At 39.5% G+C, this 18,957-nt stretch overlaps 3 protein-coding genes across 6 annotated transcripts in view; 2 read left to right on the forward strand and 1 right to left on the reverse strand.

Annotated features, from left to right (window-relative positions):
* The first annotated feature begins 506 nt into the window (after positions 1-506).
* On the forward strand, positions 507-2,587 carry LOC131357803 (trypsin inhibitor ClTI-1-like). The gene is made up of 4 exons (XM_058397127.1): positions 507-994; positions 1,408-1,454; positions 1,545-1,654; positions 1,781-2,587. Exons 1-4 carry the CDS (start codon positions 955-957, stop codon positions 1,824-1,826), a joined length of 243 nt encoding a protein of 80 aa, XP_058253110.1. The 5' UTR covers positions 507-954; the 3' UTR covers positions 1,827-2,587.
* A 2,307-nt stretch (positions 2,588-4,894) lies between these two features.
* LOC131357802 (trypsin inhibitor ClTI-1-like) lies at positions 4,895-6,819 on the forward strand. Its single transcript, XM_058397126.1, has 4 exons — positions 4,895-5,007; positions 5,360-5,406; positions 5,483-5,592; positions 6,578-6,819. The coding sequence occupies exons 1-4, from the start codon at positions 4,968-4,970 to the stop codon at positions 6,621-6,623; spliced, it is 243 nt and encodes an 80-aa protein (XP_058253109.1). The 5' UTR covers positions 4,895-4,967; the 3' UTR covers positions 6,624-6,819.
* A 134-nt stretch (positions 6,820-6,953) lies between these two features.
* Positions 6,954-18,957, reverse strand: part of neurl1b (neuralized E3 ubiquitin protein ligase 1B) — a 29,818-nt gene continuing 17,814 nt past the window's right edge. For 2 of the 4 annotated variants that reach the window (XM_058397122.1, XM_058397124.1), the window contains exons 2-5: positions 13,058-13,624; positions 11,063-11,767; positions 9,242-9,364; positions 6,954-8,575 (exon numbers count right to left, since the gene is read on the reverse strand). In XM_058397122.1, coding sequence (XP_058253105.1) covers positions 8,328-8,575; positions 9,242-9,364; positions 11,063-11,767; positions 13,058-13,624 — 1,643 coding nt within the window. In that variant the 3' untranslated portion in view covers positions 6,954-8,327. Of the gene's footprint in view, positions 8,576-9,241; positions 9,365-11,062; positions 11,768-13,057; positions 13,628-18,957 lie in introns of all 4 variants that reach the window. The other 2 variants (XM_058397121.1, XM_058397123.1) reach the window with 1 other exon arrangement.

Raw genomic sequence — 18,957 nt, forward strand, 5'->3', positions numbered from 1 at the left:
TTACACACACACACACAAATATATATATATATATATATATATATATATATATATATATATATATATATAAACTGAAAGAATATTATCAGACTATTTTCTGCAGCGCTTTTACTCACAGTACCGACATGCCAACACTGTCCATTTTTTATGTATATGGATATTTTTTAATTAAAAAGAATTGAACACAACTTCTATTTAAAAATATTTTTTAGAAAATGCAGTTTCAAAAATAGCAAATAGTAATGCATGGTTACTGTATACACACTGCACCCACTTTATTAGGAACCCCTGTGCACCTGCTCGTTCATGCAGTTATGTGTATACAGATACAGATCAAGCGCTGCATGTTTACATCAAATATAACAATAGGAAAAAGAGTGAACTTTTGATCATGACGTGGATGTAGATATCAGATAGGCTGCTTTGAGTAGTTCAGAAACTCCTGCTCCTGTGGGATTTGCACACGCACACACACACACACACACGCACACACACACACACACGCACGCACACACAATCTCGCTGACTAGATAACTACACAACTGCACTTTTTCCAGTCACATTTTGAAAGCGATGTTTGTGAATGACCTCAATTCTCAAATTTTTAGATGACATTAATAGGGTTTTTTTTGTCGTGCAGTTTTTCTCCCGCGTGCTTAGGGAAATACTTTCTAGGTCTTATTCTAGTCAAAGAGAACCCAGTGTCCTGCACATCTTAGTGTTTTCTGTTAATTAGCTGGTTAATTGGATCAGGTGTGCTGGGATCAGGGAAAACATTCAAATGCGGTCTTTCACGCAAAGGGGTGTTTTAGCGTTGAGATTATTTTGTTGAGTTTGGTATCTTTGGGAATACTTTCATCTGAGGTGAAGTGATAGGAGCTGGTGTGATAAGTAGGAGTGCGCTTGGACCTGACCCTCAGTCCAGCATCTTCTCGGAGTCTGAGTCAGTTCATCATGTTTTTGCGGATCTTTCTTGTCTTTCTCTTCGTGGCTGGTGAGTTTTTTTGGCTCTATAACCTGTAGGTCTGTGTAAGATGATGATGGGTGATGTTGACCCCCCCCCCCTTAACACACACATATATATATATATATATATATATATATATATATATATATATATATATATATATATATATATATATATATATATATATATATATATATATATATATATATATATATATATATATATATATATATATATATATATATATATATATATATATATAAAATAATATTATTGTAACCTTTACATATTGCCTACATTTGTTGGACTATATGTGAAAGTAGTGTATGACTATACTTCAATTACTTTTGAGCATATAGGTTCAAGCACGCGCACCCACGTGGTTAAATAACTGAATTTTACGCTGGCCTAAACTTGACCTTCTGCATGGTTTCCTTTAGCTTTCACAAGAGCGGCTACTGTTCCAAGTGAGGCACGGTCAATGGAGGTGGGAGGATGAACAGTTTTTCCAAGTCTCCTCATGTCTGTCTGGCGTGCTGCTAGGTTTCAGTATTGCGTAATAACTTTGTTTTGACAGGCTGTTTGTGAAAGATACACCCTCCCCATGTGCACGCGCGAGTATGACCCTGTGTGCGGCTCCGATGAGGAGACCTACCCAAACGAGTGCATGCTCTGCTTTGTAAATGTGTAAGTTTGCACAGTGTTCAAACCCTGTTCTGTACTTGATGGTGTTTCTCCTGCTCAAATTGTGAAATATTTTCTATTCTCTCAAGCTGAGTGTTTTCTTCCCCCTTTTTTTTTTTTTTTATACAGGCAACATCATCTCAACACTTACATAGTCAAAAAAGGGGAATGTTGAAACACCAACAGTGTTCAAATGTGTTTTGAGCTGGAATTATAGTGCATGTCTCTTTTGATTAATCTGTGAAGACAGTTTTTAATTTTTCCATATTTGTCCTTTACCCCTGTTTTGGCTTTTAACTTTCAATTATATATGGAAGACGTGAAGATTTCTGCCAGATCCAGTGCATAGAATTGTATTGTCTGTAATCTTATGGAGCTGTCGAAGTCCATGCTCATTAAGGGCCTTTTATTTACAATTGTAGGTCACCACAATAAACTTTTAACATTTTTTTTTTTTTTTTTTTTTGTACATTTTCTGAGTATAAACATCACAAGTGAAAGGCTTATTTATTACTAATGTGGCAGGTATTGGTGTATCTAGGTCTCTCCGTCCAAGCACCCACTGTAAATCCCATGCATTATGCATGTCGTTATTTTAGTAACTGTTTAGTACTCTGTCCTCTAGATCATTTGTGTCCACCTTTTAGTTCACAGCCTAGTTTCATTCATAAGGTCACACAGTTTACGCCACCCATGCTTCGGAACATTTGATAGGCTCAGATTTGACATTGCAGAGGAATGTTAAGTCACGTTGTGTAATTTGTTGCCCATCACACAGGACAAGCAGCCTTGTAGCATATAAAAGAAACATTATAAGAACTGGACTAAATTACACAGCTGTTCTTTTCAACCCGGACAAAATCAACATTTTAATATGGAAAATACAAGAATAAGGTGTATAAGGAATAAAATGCATATTGCTTGAATGCCGGCAGAAGTCATAAGTATATATTTTTTAATGTCGTTTTTATTACTCTTTTTTTAATAAAAGTAAGCGACAAAGCTCATCATTCCCAAGCATTTAACATAATAAACAGCACTAATTCTGCCTGTTACAAAGTAGTGGCAGTGAAGACTACAAATGGGGGAATAAATGTTTCCTCACAAACTTAACTCTCATAAATTACATTTGTTTTGTCTATGTGGAGCTGTACATATTTGTCTTATTACTGTAGAAGTGATAACCTATTAGCATGTTAATATAATCTAATGAACTGTTGTCAGGGTTATAAAGAATTTAACAGCATTGTGGTATGTCAGTAAACAATGATTAAAATGTATCCATAATTTTTCATATCCATAAAAATATCCATAGTTCAATTATTTCTGGCTTGTCTGCATCTGTTCCATGATTGAAACATTTGTAAAAATGAATGTTCTGTTAAAATGTGTTTCAAGTTGGCACGGGGGGGGGGGGGGGAACAATTGCCCAGAAAAAGCATCTCTAAGTGAGTATCAGATATTTACTCTTAGACCATAAAAGTCCTTGGTTGTTCTCTATATTATGTGATGTTCAAAACAATGTAGAAGCAGTAGACTTAAGTTTTAATGGAAAGAAATTTCTACTAAATTAGTACCAGGGGATTTGAGAACAGAATTGAGAAGGGTGTGTTGTGTTCTTGTGTGCTTTTCATATTTCGGGTTCCCTGCACAATTACATCTGAATAAACTCAGGAGTAAATGGCCAGGATCAGTACGATCTGTTAGCTCAAGAAAATCATTCAAATCCACAGACGAGAATGTTTCCGAACCCTGATCTCACACAGCCCTTTTTGTTTTTTTTCCTTCTCTAACCCCACCCTTATCCAGGCCATTAGCAAATTAACAGGTCTTTCAAGCCAAAGCAAAAAAAAAAAAAACACTAAAATGTGCAGTGTAAGATTCTCTGGGACCAACAAAAAAAATGATGTTTGTGCCCAAGCATTTCTAAAGAGTTGGATTCTTTGATTTTGTTTCCTTGTTTTTTAAATGTGGTGGAAAATCAGTAATTATTTGCTACATGTTTACATTACATTTACAGCAGTCAGCCTTATCCAGAGCAATGTACAAAATTGAATTTGATAAACTATTGTGTGAAAGACATCACAAGACTAACTACAGGCTTGTTATACACTGACCAGGCATAACATTATAACCACCTGCCTAATATTGTGTTGGTCCTCCTTTTGCTGACAAACCAGCCCTGACCCTTCATGCACCGCTTCATGCACCGTATTCTGACACCTTTCTATCAGAACCAGCATTAACTTCTTCAGCAATTTGAGCAACAGTAGCTCATCTGTTGGATCGGATCACAAGGACCAGCCTTCGCTCCCCTCGCTTGACCCTGTCTCTGGTTCACCACTGTTCCTTCCTTGGACCACTTTTGATAGATACTGACCACTGCAGACCGGGAACACCCCACACGAGCTGCAGTTTTGGAGATGCTCTGATCCAGTTGTCTAGCCATCACAATTGGGCCCTTGTCAAATTCGCTCAAATCCTTACACTTGCCCATTTTTCCTGCTTCTAGCACATCAACTTTGAGGACAAAATGTTCACTTGCTGCCTAATATATCCCACCCACTAACAGGTGCCATGATGATGTTATGCCTGATCAGTGTGTGTACATTGGTGAGGTAAACAATTTTCTGAGAAAAGTGCAGACAGTATCAAAATACTATTAATCTAGGATTGCTTAATGTATTTCTCAATACAAATATTTACATTTATGGCATTTGGATAGACACACTTTTTCAAAGCAGCCTACATTAATCTTATTTATACACCTGAGCATTAGATGGTTAAGGACTTTGCTCAATGCCTTAAGCACTGAGGTACCACTTCTTCATTTCTGGCACTGTGATGTTTTAATATTGAACAAGTTTTATTAAAAAACAGATTTGCAAATAACAAACACAATGTAAAATGTGATGTTATGATCCTAGGGTAAGATGTTATCTATCAATAAAATTTGATGCAATCTCTCCATCATCATTCTGTATACACACAAAACACTCTTCTAGCACTGGAACTACCCTTTAAAGTGGATTTTACTCTCATGTGAGATGGAAAACTTCTTTCCTTTTTATTTATCATACTTCATTGTAAAGGCTCGTTTAATAGACTAGCCAGACAATGAGACTGTGGTCAGATGAAAAGCCTATAGTAGAATCCAACCAATCAGATGGCGACTTTGAAACTCCTGAAGCGGTCCCAATTTTCTGTGCCACGTGCGTCGGACGTGCAGCCAACGGTGTAAGTGGGCGTGGCGTGTGAGGCTGAGACTACCCTGACCTTCAGTCCAGCCTTTTCACAGCGTCTGAGTGAGTTCATCATGTTTGTGCGGATCTTTCTCGTCATTCTCTCTGTGGCTGGTGAGTCTCTTATTTCTTATATTATAATATATCTAATATTTGATATAAAGGTCTTGGTAAAGCTGGCGAGTTTTTTTGCAGGATGTTCCCAATAATAATTATACCAGAGCATGTCACCTGTAGTATTTGGAATTGTAGGTAGTCTAAAAAGTTTGATCCAAAAAAGAAAGTAGTAGTTTGTCGGTTTCGTTTAATACATGTACATTTCGTTTAATACAATAGCTGTACATCTGGACTCGACAAGAGTCTCTATGCGTAAGAGGATGAGTTGTTGACGCTCGCCAACGCTATGTATGTTACATAGTTTATAGGCATAAATAAAAAATAATAAGTTTCCATTGTTTTCTTGTAGCTTTGACTAAAGCAGCTGCTATCACAGGCAACGGAAAATCACCAGGGGTAGGTGTATAAGTAGCTGGTCTTTTCAGTTTGGCGTAGGTTTCAGTATTGTGTAATGATTTGTTTGTTTTGACAGCCTGTTTGCGAAAGATATACCTTCCCGATTTGCACGCGCGAGTATGACCCTGTGTGCGGCTCCGATGGGAAGACCTATCCAAACGAGTGCATGCTCTGCTTTGAGATGAGGTAAAAGTTTCTACCTCACAGGTTTCAAACCTCACTTTTCCCTGCTGTAACACACACACCTGAACCCAGGCTCTTAATCAGCTGATTAGATTCTATCTTGCTGAGAACAGGGGGTACTCCAGGACCAGGAACCTGTGCTCTACTGATTGCAGCTTTAAAAAAATATATACCCCAGATCTCCCAATCTCACTTCTTTAACCAGGCAATTCTCCCTCGAATCCATGGGGATCAGGAGCTAGACCTGTTTTTGTTCTGTCCCAATTCTAAACCTGAACTGGGTAATCAAGAGCTCTGCGGGTCTCAGTTACCTGACCAAGGTGTTTTGGGAGTAGAACAAAAACATGGTCTGACTCAGGGTCCCTGAGGAGTTTTTCAGCCCCTAATGTGACTTTGGTATCCTTTCTTTTAATGAAGAACACAACAAAAGTGCTTGTATGAACATTCACCGATCAGGCATAACATGAGCAATGAGAGGTGAAGTGAATAACACTGATTATCTCCTCATCATGGCACCAGTTAATGGGTGGGATATATTAGGCAGCAAGTGAACATTTTGTCCTCAAAGTTGATGTTATAAGAAGGAAAAATGGGCAAGCGTAAGGATTTGAGCCAAATTGTGATGGCTAGATGACTGGATCAGAACATTTCCAAAACTGCAGCTCTTGTGTGGTGTCTGCAGTGGTCAGTATCTATCCAAAGTATCCTTTAAGTCCTGTAAATATCCTTAAAGTCTTGTAAGCGGCAAGGTGGGGCCCACCTTGCAACTTGCATGACTTAAGGGATCTGCTGCCAACATCCTGGTGCCAGATACCACAGCACACCTTCTAGTGGAGTCCATGCCTCCACAGGTCAGGGCTGTATTGGAAGCAAAAGGCGGACCAACACAATGTTAGGCAGGTGGTCATAATGTTATGCCTGGTAGGTGTATATAATGATTGCACTGCAGCAAGTGTAAACCCAGCACTTTTTTTCCCCTTTTCTACAGGTTCAATCATCTCAACACGTACATGGTCAGAAAAGGGGAATGCTGAAACACACCACGATACCAGCAGTGTTAAAATGTTCAGTGTATGTGTGAGCTAGAAATATAATGCATGCCCTGATTATAATCTGTGAAAGGACAATCTTTAATATGGAATGTTTTTTTAACTGTTTTAGATTTATCATTTTTCTTATGCGATTTGAGTTTTCCGTTTTAATTCTGCATTAAAGTGAAGATCTCCGCCAGATCTGGTGTATAGAAGTCTGTGTTGTCTGTAATAGAATTGAGCCACAGACATCTATGTGCATTAAGCAGCTTCTTCATGTACAACTACATGTGTTTAGGTCACAAACTGAATAAAATTTTCTGTGCAAGGGTATAAATATCACAAGCAAAGAAGGTTTATTTGCTACTGATTGGCCAGGTACAGGTGGATCTAGAGTTGTTATTTAAAAGTCACACTTTATCCAAACACATTGTGTAAATGGCCTACATTAAGCAGTGTGCATGTCAACACTTTCCTGAGAACAATTGTAATTGTTTTTAATTTGATCCATTTTAATGTTGGTCTAATTCAAGCCCTAATTTAACAGAAATTAGGGTGAACAGTAGAGAGAGAGTTATCTCCAGGAGCAAGGTAAGACACTCCTGTGTTTGATTGTCAATGTATTTGTAGAAAATCACATTACGTATTTTGGTGACAGTCACACGTACAACAAGCATATGTTCAGCAAATGCAGATATGTGATATTTAATGCTGTCTAAAATGACATTTAATACAGGTAAAAAAGCTCAATTACCATTTTGACCTGCAGTCACACATGTATAACCCTACAACTGAGTGAAGCTTAGTAACCCTTATTTAATCTCAAACCATTAACTAACCTTTTGAAAAACCTTTCTTTCCTTAAGATTGTTAATAAAGGGGCTAATGATTTTACAGCTTTTGATTACTTCTGAAGACAATAAAATGAAAAAGTCAAAGTCGGGCCTATAGAGAACACTCTTCTAGTGTTTTGTGTACTCTGTGGTTGAAAGTCAACGCCATTAGACTTTACAGCTTCTATTTACTGTGCAGAGATTCTGCGTTAAATGATAAAGTTTAGAGAGTTCCCTCAGTAAAGAATGAATTTTACTGGATACATACCCTTCACATAATCATACAGCATTAATACAAAAATATTTTGTTCTGTATTTCCCTAAAATCCATGGTTTATTTTTTAGAGAAATGCCTTTAGGTGCCGTCTATCTGCAGATATACTTTACTCAGTTAAGTGCAATAAATGTCCTCTCATCTTTCACTATACATATGAATGGATTTCTTTTATTAGCTATTTTCCACAACTGGAAACACATATTTATTTTTAAAATATCAAACCAAAATAATTATATATTTTTTTTTTTTAAATCTGTTTACATCTGTAAGTTGCTTTAAACAAGTCTCTCAGTGTCCCTCTGATAAAAATCATATATTCTGTATACCACAATTTATCAAATATGATTGTCAGGATAGGAGGCGATGCTTTAGAGACAGATGTCAAAGGCACTAAAATGTCTGAGCAAGCATCAGACAAACCTCGTGTTGTTCCACTGCATCTGGATCGGGAAGGGGAAGTGGTGTTTTTTTGGGGGGTAGAATTGAGCGTGGGGACACAGAGTGAGGTTACGCTACAGGAGTCAAAGCTACAGAACGGTCCTGAAATCAAGCTAAGTTCAAGCTGGTTCTCAGCTGCTTTTAGAGTTCTGCATCTTCTCATGGCCTGTAAGTTTTGATCACGTCCTTGATGGGTCTCCGGCAGATCGGGCAGCAAGCGTTGATCTGTTTCTTTAGCTTGAGTCCACACTCGTGACACAGACACATGTGTCCGCATGTGTAAATGACTGTGTCCACCTCCTGATCGAAGCACACTGTGCATTCACCACTCTTGCTGATTAGTGGAGTCTCTGGGAAGGACAGGCTTGGTGAGACTGGGGGGCTGAGAGGAGAGCTGGGGGCTGTCACTGAGGACAAACACAGAGAAATGTCAGGATTTAGAATAGTGAGAGCATTGCATATAGGCCAGTGAAAATTCTGCATTAGTGCAAAACCACCACTAAATACTGTATCTGTACATGGGGTTCTAGCATATGGCTGTGAATATTGGAGTAATTTAACAAACACACATACACTGCTGAGTGTTGTTTTTTCCTTTATAAACTCCCCATGTAAACAATCTGTTCATTGAGATCCGGGATATCTATTTTTGTTGTATATAATTACTTTTAAAACAGAGCAATCCTCCTGAAGCTACATTTGTTTGCACAGTGAGAGTGGTAATGTAACAGGAGCTAAAACATTTACTTATTTGGCAGACAGCTTTTTTAAGATAAACAGTTGAGGATTAAGGGTCAGTAGCTCACTAAGCCACCACTGACAAAGTTAGGCTTTGTTTAATTTTAAAATATCCATTTTTTTATTATACTTTTCACTTCTTATAGCCTCAAATGGCCAGAAAATTTGCTATATAAATAAATAAAAAGCCTTGTTTCATATTAGCAGCACATGATTCAATTTGGCCCTGAACAGAAAATGGCGCTCAAAGGGAACGGTTAAGGGTGAAGGGTTAGCTGCAAAGAGCAGTTAGATCATTCTGAAATGAACACTGAGAGATTTGTATGTTCACTCACCCAGTGAGGACTCGGAGGCAGATGAGGATCTGTTGACACTAAAAGTCAGGTCAGAGTCGCTGTCATCGGACGCTGTGCCATGGGATACAGAGGGAGAGGTTGATGAACTTGCCAGCAGTGTTCCTGGAAAATTGAGAGAGAGAGAAAATCACTGCGCTGTGAATGCTGAGGTCTGAATGCTGTGTAACTGTTATTTTAAAAGGCAAGTGAAAAGAGGCACTAATTATCACAAGTATAAAACATGATATACGATGGTTTCTGGGGCTGGCAGGCTGTTTTCTGGTAGCCCTATTCTGAATTTGTGAGCAAATTCCTCATTGGCCTCCCAACTATAATATAGAAATTCACATGAGCGTGTTATTTACACCATGTAGAGCCAGTTACATTAGGACTGGTAGCACCAGCTAGATATTTAATTTAAGCCCTAGCCAATCAAGACCATTTCACTAGTTAGCGAGTTGCTCCCTGTGTTCCTAACAATAAGATCATATATTTCATCAGATTTGACTTGACTATGGTTTCACTGCATAAAAGGTGGAGAGAATAAGTGAATTACTGGAGGGGAAAACACCAAGTATCACTCCATCTGTGCTCTAAATCACAGATACTGTGAAATTAGGTATTAAAATCGCCAAGCTAGGGGGCAGTCATAGACAAGTACGGGCATTGTGCATGTGTTATTGAAGTACAATCACATTCAGACCTTACAAAACAGTACAGAAAACAATATTGAGCTGCAGACATTGCTGTAGCTTGGCAACGTCATATTTTTAGTGATATATATATATATATATATATATATATATATATATATGAAGTGTATATATATATGAATATATATATGAATGTACACTTTATATGAAGTGTACATTCATTTCCTGCCCACACTGACGAGCAAAGCTGCATCTCGACCCTTCTCTCGCTCCAGACACATGAATTACTTGTTTTGTGACTTCTTGGGTTTAGACTTGCTTCGAAACCATTCAGCATTTCCCTGAAGCATCACTGAAGATATAGACAGTGCACTGTTCAGATTTTAAAAGTGTGCACATTAGATGGCCTCTGCCCTCTCCATATCTCTAAACCCCAATACAGCTACCAGACAGACTCCAATGCAGAACTATAAACCAGTGTGTTTGCCAGCTGCTAAACATGATTTTCATTTAGGTCACAAATAAACAATCTGAAAGTAAACATGGTCCCCATGGTAGGTATACCTGTTATGTACATATTATGATACACTCTGCATTGCCAAAAAAACAGGCCATGTGACATCAGTGTTTACATTTTAAATGTTTGCCTTCAGGGTCTGCTTCTAAAAGCCAGGAACACAAAATATCATACAGGACATGGCATTTGTTTAATTGTGTTTTCAACAGTTTATACACTGCTGACTGATATATCAGTCTATGTAAGCTCATGGCCAGCATATGCTGCATACAAATCACATAATTGGGCTCAGGGTCTTATTTTGGAGCAATAACACAGAGCACAATAGCATCCCATAATAAGGCAGACTGAAGGATGTGCAAGGAGCTATTTCTGGGGGCATAAAAAGCCTTGGAGAAAACCAGCGTAATGAGACAGGCCAGTAACGCCTATTCTCCAGCGATGAGAGAACTGAATGACAGGAACAAGCAAAGTCCACTCACAGCAGAGCTCTATTTCAGACCACTTAATAACCTGTTCAGCTAACCTAGACATAACCTGCACTGATATTTTACATTGTATCTCAAGGTGATATTGAAGAAGGCATCAATTAAAATGTTTGAAAAAAATGGTCAATAAAAGCTAATGATTGTTCTAGACACTGATACTTGCCTAATATCCTGAGACGGTTGATGGCGCCCCGCAGAGCGAAGAAGGTCCAAAGAGCCTGAGAGGAGTCGACACACAGCAGGCGTCCACGTGCTACCCCGTTAATCCCATGATGCACTTCTCCGTCAGGTAGAAGCATGAAGCTGAGCACGTCGCCAGGTGCAGACGCAGGGAGACCGCGGTGCACCACCCAGTACTCCTTACGATCAAGGAGAGCATCAGGTTCAGCAGGCAACTCTGCAGCGTGCAATGTGCCCGGGTCACATGAAGTCATGCCAAACAGGAGCATGCCAAGGCAAGGTGGGCCCATGTGACTCACCTCCACAAACAGAGTCTCACCAAGTCTTATGGGCCTGTCACTGAACACCAAAGTCCGAATACCATCTGAGGAGTGGACGCAGGCCATAGCCCGGTCACTGGACAGAAGCACATCGGCGCCACGCACCGGGTGAAAGCGTAGGTCGGCATCAAGGTTAGAGGGAAGGCCACGGGATAACCTTTGGACACCGAAAGAGGATGAGGAGGAAGAGGAGGAGCAGCAGGGACTCAGCTGCGTGGAGCTGCTGAGGTGCAAGGCAGCCATTTTGGCAGCCTGGTTGCTTTCTAACTGGTTGTTGTTATAGTTGGCTGAATCATGGTTGCTTGGCGGCAAGTAGGCACTCAGACGCGCCACGCTCAGGCAGCTTGTACTGTCAGCAAACGTACTTTCTGTAAGAATAGAGAGAATCATTAGGTAGGGCAAAATAGGAGTTAAATAGGAGTTCATCATTACTCTGCTCAAATAAGAACCCTCCACGGCATGTCTTCCATAAAAATATACACGCAAATCATATTTCTAGGCTATGAAAACATCATTACATTACTCATTTAATCAGAAGAGATATTCTCTGTTGTCCCGTTTTCCCTAAAAGGCAATGCCTGCATACTGTACTGTACAGAGTGGTTACACAATGTGTACAAAGATTTTATTACGATTGTAATTCATCTTGCCGTCACCAGAGGGCTCTAAAAATTGCAACCTGCTCCTTTAATGTCCCAGTGAAATAAATCAGACAAGTAGATCAAGATGCAGGCCTTGACTGACAAGCTAGACACAACATTTGCATGGGTCTGGTTTTGCTCAGTTGGCAGACTTGTGGCCTCCCAGAATATCAGTCCCAGTGAGGCTCTCTCTCTCTCCAGGGATACAGAGCGACTCTTACCAAATAAGGCCACGCCAACCGACGGACAGAAGATAAATAATGTAGCAGAGTGGAGAGCACAGTGAAACAGTGCTGTTTGGCCTCCTACACAGTGTGTGTATTTTGCTTTGGTGCAGGACATGATCCAGCTCACTACCACACACACACTAAAGCCATCTGTCTGTCAAGGTGTGATAGTGACCATCGACACCTCTGTCATCATGACGTCTGTTCCTCTGGCATCCTGCCCTCCTTAGGGGCCCCTTTAAAGCAGTTTAATCTCAGTGAAGAGTCTTATCAGCAGAAAATTAATCTTAAAAACGCCGCTACTCAAACTGCCATGCTGCTGCTTGTTTCAAGGGATCAAAATTACCATGTTCAGGATTAGAACTCTTCAGCAATTATTGACCTCAACAGGTACCTGGGGCAGAAACTGGACCCGGTACATTAGGACCAGACCTCAAACTCTTCACAGGATTTTTCACAGTTAAATGCAATTTATTGATAAGGTGCAGTAAGTAATTTTCTGAACTGCACAAACTCTTATAAAAGATGAAGTCTCTCTAGATACTCTTCTATGTATGAATGACACAACCAATGTAGTTTAACCAATAATATCATATTATTTATTAATACTACTGACCTGAGTCCCATATCACAAAATAGTCATAGTATATCCCATGATATAGTTATCACAGTTATCCTGCTTTTTAAATATCAGATTATGTGTACATCAGAGAAAACAATTGTTCACTGGTCCTCTAACCAGACCATTTCTAATATTCTACTTCTTGTGTGATGAAAATATCTAACTCACCAAGCAGTGTGACCTCCTGTGTGATGCCGTAGATGTCTATGATGGCCCAGAGTGGACGGGCCGCACTCAGGCCGCAGTGGAACAGTACAGGCTCCCCATCGTTTACTGTATAGAAGACACGGCCGTGCCGGTCAGCCCAGAAAGCCAGCACATTGTCCCTCGCAGCCAGTCTCTCAGGCAAGGCCTTGGCCCAGTAGCCAGGCCGTGCCACTAGGTCTGGGCAGGCGTATTTGGGGATGTCAGATGAGGCAAGCTCGCCTGGGTCTAGACTAGTGAAACCAAAGCGTAGTGCGCCACTCCAGCCTGAGTGCACCCCTGACAGCCGCAAACGCACTTGCTCATAGAGACGGATGGGCCGTTGGCTGAATGTCAGGCCATGGCAGAAGCTGTTCTTGCGCGTGGCACGTCTCAGCTGTGCATCCAGACGAATGTTCTTGCCCTTGGCATGTGGGTGGAAGCGCGGAGACTCCAGATTAACGGCCAACGCAGACGATCGCCTCTCCACCGTGCCATGAGGAAGAATGTAATACTGGCGACTAGCCACAGGGCGGTGCTGTAGGTTTGCATCTACTGGAGCAAAAAGAAAATTGCACACATCAATACAATAGCTTATAGTTCCTCAGTGTGTCATTTTAAAAGTAGTATTGGGGTTCAGTCATACACATGAACTGAGAAAGTGTTATACAAATACTTTCTGATCAATGGCAATACATTTTCAATGTTTTAAGTGTATATTTTAAGTCTAAAACCTATGCTTATGACTACTGGACATTTTAATGTCAGAAATCATATGACTTGCCATTTTTGTTTAATAATAAATGACACTGGGAAATCTATGAGAAGCACCACAGTTCATATGTTAACTCTGCTATTAACAGATTAAATAGATACATTTAAAGTCAATGCCAGAATCTGAATGTTTTTAACAAGACATGACATCAGCCACAAGAATCAACAGCTGCTCCTTAGAGAAAACACTGTGTTTATGACTCAGACAACAATTACTGAAATCCCTAGGATCTCTTGAGACACTGACCTATTAGTCAAAATAGACTGCACTGTATTTAAAGAGCATTATTCCTGTAACCCTCTACTGATGGGGCAGAAGATGGGAAAAAATTTCCCACAATGACCCATCCCTCCCTCTGACATCCCACGCATTTGCTAATGCTGGCCAGATAAATATACCCTCCCAATCTCGCTTTAATGAACAACATGAGGAGAACATTTGCCTTTGGCCATGATCTTGGTGCTTAACGGCATGGAAAAGGCTTTTATGCCTGGAACAATAGCATACCATCAGCGACACTAAAGGCCATGGACATGACACCACTGACAGATCTCCCAGCAGCCAAAGCAAATATAGCCGTTTGAAAAAAACAGAGCAAGTTGACAGCAGCTAGAATTGCGCTGTCCACAGTGAACAACTGGTCTTGAGCACAGATTGAGCTATGAAATCCACGCTGGGTGTGTCCATATGAGGAAATGGACATCAAGAGAACCACTGAAGCAATACTTGCTACATAACCAGTAAAAAGAATTACATAAATGTGCTTAAAGGAATATCCATGCAGTAAGACAATTAAAAAAAACAAAAAACAGCAACAGATTTCCAAACATGATCACGTTACGCTCATAGACCGCCCCTTTAACTGCAGAGAGTATATATTCTGGCGCAAGCTTTCTCAATCTCTTATAAATAAGGGGAAAATAAATTTCACAGTCCTCCACAGTAAGATTTATTTTAAGAACAATATCCAACTCTGCAAATATTAGACTTTGTATTTAAATGTGAACAATATTGTGTACACTGGTGGGTTATCTTTCCCACACTTGCAAAAAACAAAATAAAAATAAAAAAAAGAATCTGTGACCTCTGGGCTGTGCTTGGCAGATCCCTGGGTTCCCTGACTTCCCCTGTGAGAACCACTGTTCTAAAAGAAACCTATCATATTGCTTCAGTGCTGCATTGCTTCCTATCTCTGTGATGTTTAGATGTGATTCAACATCTAATTACCTTCTAAGCCATAATACAAAATCTGTAGCTTCTGCAACGTCTCACATCACTGCTCAGTGAAAGTGGTCTTATTGATCAGCTGCCTATCTTAAATGTGCATAGATAACGTTCTCATTTATGCATGTGCACTTCCAGAAATGATAATCTAGCACACTTATTGTGGGAATGGTTCTTATCTGATTGGATTTGTATGAAAATGAGATTGAATGGACAGTGGATAGTGAAGCGTAAAGCAGGGCTTCAGCTGTGCCGGACCTTGTGCCTGTAAAGCACAGGTTCTGAAACTATTTTTAAGTCTGACTACAAGATGTGTCAAGTTCAACCTACCGTGTTCTGTTAGAGAAGTACAAAGCTCTGTTTCCAATATAATATTGATTCATAATCATTGGCAGATCAATAGAATTAATGTCTACTACAAAAAAAATTGAGATCGCATTTTCTAATGTAAAATAAAATCTCATTTGTACTGCCATAAAAGTCCTCCTTGCGCACCCCTCCTTTCCACAAAGACTCATTATCTTCGGCACCTCTGCAGGGTTCAGTTCATTATCATGGCATAATCACGTTTTCAGTAACGCAGTCATGCACCAGTGATGCTAACCAACAAAGAAAAAAAAAAAGGATAGCTAATTTTGCTTGCGTTTACGAGGTACCAGGCAAATAACAGGACATGGGGAGTGATTTGTATAAGCAGGCTAGCTAACAATCTCAGTTGATTGTGCTGTTTGAAAGCCTTTGCCTAGTCTGGATATATCTGCATAGCCTTTGCAGGACTGTATGACAGCTGTATATAACAGCTTTGAATCATATTACACCAGGCGCTTGGAGCTTCAGAACGTTTTTTTTTTTCTTTCTCCCTGCCAACTCACTAATGTTAAACGTGCAAATCGATATCACCAACCGATTCATACATATATTCATATAGGATTTTTTTTCGATGATTCTATCTCTATTTCATATCATCTGACTCGTATGTAGTTTCTAAAAGAATAATCTGTTAAATCTGTTAATATTAGCCTTATATTTCTCCTTTTTCTGCTTTCCACGGTAAGCTGGAACACTTCATCTCATACTGCAGAGATGTTGTTGCAGACCAAAGGTTTATTTCATAAATAGATCTGAGGTGCAAGGCAGAAAAAAACAAAACAAAAAAAAAACACCAGTCGCCTCCTCACAAGCTGTGTGATTTAGGGACCTTTTTCCGCCACTCTGTGTACAGGCAAAAGCGAAATGAGAGCCTTGAACTCCACTTGTGAAACGCAGCACGGTTCTGCTCGCTTTCCAAATATAGATCTGCGTGATGTGATGGCAAATCGGCATTGTGGCAGACAGCGATGCTGCAGTCCAGTTCTCGAACCTCGCTTGAGAACATCCACTAAAGCCCTTCTGTGATTCTGTCATCGTCAGAGTTCCACAACGGCAAACACTGCGAGATTTAACATGCTCGGTGTCAAAACCAGGCTTCAGAACATAAAGAAAATAAGCAGACAAGAAACCAGAACCAGACCAGACAACCTTTTCACATGCTTCAAACCAAATGTCAAAAATACACAGGTTGCTATCTTTAGGCTGGCTACAGCTGACTGAAGTACATGTAAGGACCAAGGCAAATGGCTCATTTTTGCAATAATGATAAATATCCAATACAAATACTTGTATGCAAATCGTATGGCAGAATCTAAATCACATTCAGCCTCCACCTACTGTCATATGCTATAATTACATGACAGATCGTTGTCAAGGAAACTTGACTTCACTCTTGCAATGAACGTAACCGATTTCACAAATGAAGGAACTGAAAAATGCTGATTGCTCCATAGTTCAGTTCCAGGAGGAGGTGACCACAAATCTGTTCATGTGGTGGGGAGCAGAGGGCTTCAGATGAAACTGAAATGGCGCAGGCTATCGTGATCAGTATGAATAAAATATATGTGCATTGCAACACACCACCTACAAATATACAGTAAACGTCTGTGGTCAATATAAGGGTTGAAACAGTATGAAAAATGCATGGTATGATAACCATTAAACCCTGAACCCTGTCAGTTCTCAGTAGAGTACAATAACTGCTCCAGACCTTTTAAAGACAACAGCGCTGATGCAGCAGTAAAATTATTCATCAATTGGTTAAGTAAATGAGTAAAATTCTGTTTAATGTGGATTTGTTATGACAATCATGCCTGGCCTTATAGGGTTATTTAAACAACATATTAATCTAGTTTTGACCACATATTCTGTACATAAAACTAGTGATGTCATTATTTCATACAGGATCACACAATATTAACATGATAACTATTCCAAATACACATCTTGTCACACTACACTCGAGTTCCTCAAAGGTTCTTTGGGTTGTTAACCTTTATGGGGAATCAGAAGGACAAAGCCAAGAAGCTTCGTACATTTTAGAATATAACACAGGTTGCAGCATTACTCAAGTGTTTCCTCTTTTTAAAAAAATTGGACAACCTCACTACCTCAAGAAAAACTGAAATATTCTGAAATGAATATTCTTGTGAAGTCTGGGTTGCTTACAAGAAAAGGATTACCTGCGTCGTTAGAGAAAAATATATTACATATACTTTTCCCACGGTCACACCCACACCCATATCTGAATCTGTAAACCATGGCATGGCTGAAAGCTGCAGTCCTGTGTTTCCTGTATTTCTTGCCTTGAGTGACTGGTGCCTGGTAATTACAGTAAAGGGCACGTCGCAGCAGATACACCAGAGAGCGAGAAATCTTATTAAGTACTCTTGGTGCATTTATGTTTGTGATAAACTCCCCTCTGGGTATTAATGCACATGATGTAGCCTCATTCGGTCCAGCACTGTAGCACCATATAACCCTACAAAATGGAAATAATCATTGTTCAGTTACAATTTGTGAGTTTCTCCTCATCTAAATCAAAATTATTTCCACTGAATGACCTTTAAGCCATGATCATGAGATTGTGGGGATTCAAAAACAAACAAACAAACAAACAAAACCTCACCAACTGTTCCCAGTCCTGCACAGTCTCAGCCATTTCTTTTCATTTCGAACCTGTCAAATGCAGCTCAAGACACTATAACATACTGTATCCATAATCAAAAATCAATTACCAGTTAGTGATCCCTCCCTATGCTACTCCAAAACAAAACTCGAGCAGACTTTGATTGTAATTCCCCAAATGCACATCTGCTTATCGTTGTGAATATGGTGTTGCCAATCACATACATATTAAGTCACTTATTAGTCCTTTGTGTGTTGTGGAGTCATCAATCAAAAGTCACTGGGCACTATTAAATGCAATTTATCCGTGCACAATTGATTAATGGAGGGAAAGAACAGCACACTATGAGCTCTAATGGATTCCCTGCTCTATTCTGGAACATTAAAACATAAATTACATTAAAATTACATTCAGTATAGATCATCCTTCCTGTTATTGTTCTAGAAATACACATGCACTGCAACTTGTTGTGGAGACATTTTTCTAGATTATATGAAGTTGTCGCATATATTTAACGCAAACTTTTCCCAATAAGCACAGATCAATGTTGGGATCATTTTGTGATACGAGGGTATGAATTACATATAGCCTGACTTATATTTATGATTATTTAATACCAAAACAACCATACCCCTATCTGAAATCAGCATTCTGCGTCAGATCACGCAAGTCACATGATCGAGAACCTTATACAGTATAGCTCCTACACGTTACTCTACACAATGCTATAGTTTATATATGACAGACCTTATATAAGGCTATGTTTCACAAACAACGTGAATCACAGAAGACAGCGATGTAGTAGGGTGACAATAGCTGCTCTAAAAATACATGTCAAGGTAATTTAAGTACTGTTCGGCAGCACATACCTGTCAATAACATAAATAG

The sequence above is a fragment of the Hemibagrus wyckioides genome, linkage group LG08 (genome assembly GCF_019097595.1).
Source record: "Hemibagrus wyckioides isolate EC202008001 linkage group LG08, SWU_Hwy_1.0, whole genome shotgun sequence".
Classification (NCBI taxonomy): domain Eukaryota; kingdom Metazoa; phylum Chordata; class Actinopteri; order Siluriformes; family Bagridae; genus Hemibagrus; species Hemibagrus wyckioides.